We start from the raw sequence: 5,052 nt of genomic DNA on the forward strand, positions 1-5,052 counted from the left end.
TTCTTCTCACCTCAACAACATGGTTCCAGGAAGGGTCACTCTTGTATGACCAACCTGCTGACTGAGGTGGAAGATGGACAAGCATCCTAGATAGCAAGGAGAAGTTTGGCACCATTTACCTCTACTTCTCAACAGCTTTTGATAGGGTCAACCATATATGTCTTATCAAGAAGCTTGGACGATTGAGTATCAAACCACCTCTAATTGACCGGCTCACTTCATATCTAAGAAATCGACGTTTTGAAGTCAGGGTTAACTTCACATTCTCTCAGTCTGTGGAATGTTCTGATGGGTTCCCCCAAGGTTCAGTACTAAGACCTCTTCTTTTCTTGATTTATATAAACGATCTTTCACAACAGGTATCGTCAGAATTATTACTTTTTGCTGATGATGTGGAACTCTGGAGAGAGATACACAATCAATGGGATATACTGACACTTCAGGAAGATCTGACTCGACTTCAAAGTTGGGCAGACTACATTGGACTTAACCTTAATACTTCAACGCCTAAAGTAGTCCATCTGCGACATGTTGCAGCCTAGGCAATTTCTCTCCAGAAGTATTCTAAGTTGAAAAAGATTAAGGAGTGCTGGTACCCTACGATTTGAAGTCTCACGCTAAATGCTACTAAAATGACTTCCTAGCAAACCTTGCACTGGTAACATTGAGGCGCATTTTAGGCCACTTCGACGGAAGAAATTTCCACATAATCTTTAACAGTTTTATTCATCCCCATTTAGTAGTATTTTCTCCCTCACTCCAAAAGGATAATGGCACTCTGGAATGCATTCAGTTCGGGGACCCTGATTCATGCCTTATGAAGAGCGCCTCCAATCACTAAATCTGTCCCCATTAAAGTACAGGCGTTTTAGAAATGACCTTCTAATGGCCTACAGTATCCTTGACACTTCCGGACATCCCCTTAAACAACTACTTAAGCATAGTTCCAATACAAACCTATGGGGTAACACCCAGAAACTGGAGATACAACACAGCAGAACGGACTGTAGATGAAACTTCTACTCCCTAAGAGTGGTTAAATGTTGGAATTCGTTGCCGGCTGAGCTAGTCCAAGAGGCTTCGCAGGAGTTCTCTAAGAGGAAACTTGACCTTGTAGTGACGTCGAGTCGAGGACGGACTATGATCAGCACTACAATTTGATTACGCGCCCAGGAACGACTTGGTTCCTTTGATAATTTGCAGATCAGAAGGCTTTAATTAGTCCTGATAAAGTAAATTTATTGGCGATCTCGTGGTATCGAAAGAATACCGAGACGTGCCAACGAGTACAGGCAAAATGGGCAGAGCGTAAGAAAGTTCGAACCGAACAAGGCGGATAGCGAAACAAGAAGTGAATCTGATACAGTTAAACAAGTACAGTAAAACAAGTATAGTAAAACAATCGCTGGTACAATTGGTCACAATAATAATAATAGTTTCTATTATTCCAATCGCGTTCTTATCGAGACAGGCCGGTCACTACAACCTATTCCTAAGGACTAAGGATGATGTCTTATTATGATTTACCAATTTCTTTCTTCCTCTATTATCATTAATACACCTATGTTCATACCTGAAGGTATTTGTGATCCACTAGACACGGAAGCCTGTTGGGCGAAAGCTTCTTTTATTCCATCCACAACTATTTGAACCACTTAAGTCCTTGACGCGTGTAAACGGGGCTTGGTTCGGAGTGGTTTGATAATTAAGAAATATATAATATACTCTGTAAGACTGAATAGTAAAGAAGAGGCAGTATATGGGTGACAGGCTATTCGTTAAGTTGTGAACTGTATATTGAAACTCTATTTCAGTGGAGGGTTTTATGTGGTACTTCGCTACTAGTCGCACAACGTGTTTCCCACGATGGTTGTAGATACGTCGATAGATGAGTTGACAGATGATTTAGAAATTTTCATAGCAAACAATGACAAAGGTATATTTTATCCCTTATTTATTGCTCAGAAAGCCTCGGGGAATACATAGACGATATATTTGTCCGCCTTGTTAATTGCCGAAATGTTCCGTCTCAGAAATACTCCTATTATATCAAGTTTGTACGTTCAGCATGTGCAAAGAATTTGTCTGCATGTTTGGCTGCTGCCAAAACCCTGGTGTGGATTCCTAATGAAAAAATCTATACGTTCAGGTAGTAGTATGAATTTTAAATCTTACAACTATCCATTCAAGGCCTCGTAGTGACGCTCTTTATTCCTTTTATCTACTCAGTGAAGTTATTTCTTTCTGTGTTGACGATTCAGCAAAGTTGCTAGACTCAGATATAGTAAGATTGTTCTTAGTGCTAAAACGTATCTGTTCAGGTTGATATTTGGTGTCGCTCTGCTTCGTATATACTATTTACATGTGAAGGTAAAGATCTTAAAAGGAGTTCTTCTGTATGTTCGAAGCTGTGGAATCAGGTAGTGTCGCTTTTTTTAAAAAGTGACTTTCCAGAACCGGAGTTTTCTTCTAAGTGTTCTGAGACATTTAACTTCAGCCAGCCCAACAATAATTAATATGGCTGTTGTCTCTGAGTTGTGTACCTTCATCAGTCACGGTCCAGTTCCTGAATTCGAAGCTGAATATAAAGTAATATGATCTACCATGTGTTAATTTCTTTTCCAGGATGTATTTTCAAATCAACTCCTTAAGTCCATCTTTGATGGAAAACAGGAAGTAATACATGTTCCCCTGGTAAGCTTAACTTCATTTCTGCCTGTATCACTGTCCATTTAAACTGCCATTGTCTATAACACATCCTTATAGGCATTTCATTTAAGTCTGAATAAGTCACTTAGAAATATGTGATGTCGCAATCATGAAAATTACAAAACCGTAGATGACCCCCTACAAAGAAGGGTTACTCGCTTGCCCTTCTAATATTATGGAAAGATAACCTTTAACGCTTTCATACTTCACATTATGCTAAGTGTTTGGTGTGTTGAAAGTATTTCGAGAGTTAGGAGAGCTGAGTACAAACAGTCTAAGATTTTTTGAGCCGAAATTGTAACCCAAATACCTAACTAATCAAAGCAATGAAACATTTCAAAATATATATATCGACATGACCTAGTAAGTTTTTGAGGTCATTGAAAACAAGTTAGGTAACTCATCACTCTTCTTTTTGCGCCCTTTTTAGCGACGCTGTTGTCCAATCTTGAATGTGTGCTGTGATTGCACCAGTTTCAAAGTCCTTGTACTTCCAATCGTAAATCGTACCATACTTCGTTCTCCGGAAAACCAATTACGTAGTAAGTTAATATTTATTGACTTATGAGTTCGTCGTATTATTCATCTAGTTAGAACCTAGTGCACAATTCTTTATGACATTGGCAAGTAACTCATATATCACATAAATAGTTTTAGGTCTGAACTTATCTCCTCGTATTCATTAGTTTGTCGTATAACAATATGTATCCGGAACTTGACGTTTCTTGTGTTAAGACACTGCACTTTTCCAAGTTATCTCCAACTATTCAGCCTTCGAATCAGTTATTTAATTTAACGTCTGTTGCCTGTGTTTGTAGGTTATTCACAAAGAAGTAAAGAAACTGAAAAAATTTTGGCAATATGAGATAATGTAAGATTGTGGAAACAGAAGCAATCTTTAATCAAAGACAGCATCTTTTATATGCCTCGTCTCACTTCCTTCGGGTCAGTTCCTGATTGGGTCTCCATACGAGTAATGTCTAACCTTGCTAACTGCTCCCACCTGTTGCGTAGTTGAGGTATTCGTCTGCCGACTTAGGAGCAAGTATACTGTCAAACCTCGCTCTACAGCTATGAAACTTAAAATATATAAACATACTTAGACTGCAAGTATTTGATCATAGGTATATTTGAATCATTGCTTTCATATGATGGAGTCGCTCAGTAAGTACTGCTAAGGTAAGCTTCAAGGTATCCAGTGAAGAGGTCGGGTCAATTTATCAGGCCATAAACTATCAGCTCAGGTTATTAAAACATGTATTTATAGTGTCTAACGACCATCTATCTCAACGTGTAATATTGGCTGATAGTAGTAGGTTTGAAAGGATTGTGTGGTGAGTAAGGTGCAGACTTCTTGTTTTTGGCTTGTGAAATAGTCATGATCAATTGTCAGCGTTTGTGGATAATATGGTACCAAATTGATCACATTAGCTCAGTCGCATTCGTTCTATAGTTCTATATTCGTTCTACCTTTTCATCCTCAGATCTCACTTGCCCCACATCAACTGCATATTTTACGCTTAGATTTCCGTTACTTGCCTGACCGTAGCTGCTACCTCGAGGTGATGGTCGGGCTTGCCTATCGGGATGACTCAACCGAGCTATGTTGGCTGGAATACATGTTCCTTTAGACCCTACCATTCCAGGCAGGCCGGTTGGAGGACGGTAAGACTAAGACCTGGGGACGAAGTCGTACTGCTAATTGTAGAGGGCTGTTGCAGCAGTAAGGTGTTTCCCTTGGACAACCAGCATCTGCAGAAACGCTGCCTTCTCACAACGGAAGGAAGGGGTTGGGAAATGTCACACCTCACAGATTCCCGTTTCTGAAGGTACTGCCTTTTGAATTGTGTAGCTAACACATCAATAACTTCTCATTAAAAGGATATGTGTAGCCGACCTCAAGCAGTTGTTCCTTGGGCTCTGCGATCACACTCCCAGGTCACTAAGACCGCCACTAATTCAGCTTCTTTTTCATGTTCCTCAAGAAATATCCTCCGGCGTTGTAGGCAACTGAAAAGTGACGATGTTTATTTCATGTTTCTCTTTAAAATTAAACTCCCCCACCAGCACTTCTTTTAAATTTCATCTTTCACTACTCTAAGCCTTCTTTTTGTACGGTTATGAAGTTTGAGACCATTAATTAGTGTGTAATATTGTCGATTCTTTTTTGTAGCTGATTTTTCAAATTGTAAGAGTTAAGATATGTCTTCAATAAGTACCATAAGTCCATCCCAATTTTGTTTCATCTTGTTCGCATCGATACTTTCTGTCTTTACTGTATATGCAGTTAACAAATTTATACTGATAACTTTAGACAATATATAAATAAATAATATATTTGTA

The 5,052-nt window shown here is 39.1% G+C and overlaps 1 protein-coding gene across 1 annotated transcript in view; it reads left to right on the forward strand.

Moving 5' to 3' along the window:
- Positions 1-2,517: 2,517 nt before the first annotated feature.
- Smp_134860 (translational activator gcn1-related) overlaps positions 2,518-5,052 on the forward strand; it is a gene marked incomplete at its 5' end in the record, with an annotated part of 60,305 nt that continues 57,770 nt past the window's right edge. The window contains 3 exons of the mRNA XM_018799618.1: positions 2,518-2,589; positions 2,626-2,694; positions 3,140-3,251. Coding sequence (XP_018651389.1) covers positions 2,518-2,589; positions 2,626-2,694; positions 3,140-3,251 — 253 coding nt within the window. The remainder of the gene's footprint in view (positions 2,590-2,625; positions 2,695-3,139; positions 3,252-5,052) is intronic.

The sequence above is a fragment of the Schistosoma mansoni genome, chromosome 3 (assembly GCF_000237925.1).
Source record: "Schistosoma mansoni strain Puerto Rico chromosome 3, complete genome".
Classification (NCBI taxonomy): Eukaryota; Metazoa; Platyhelminthes; class Trematoda; order Strigeidida; family Schistosomatidae; genus Schistosoma; species Schistosoma mansoni.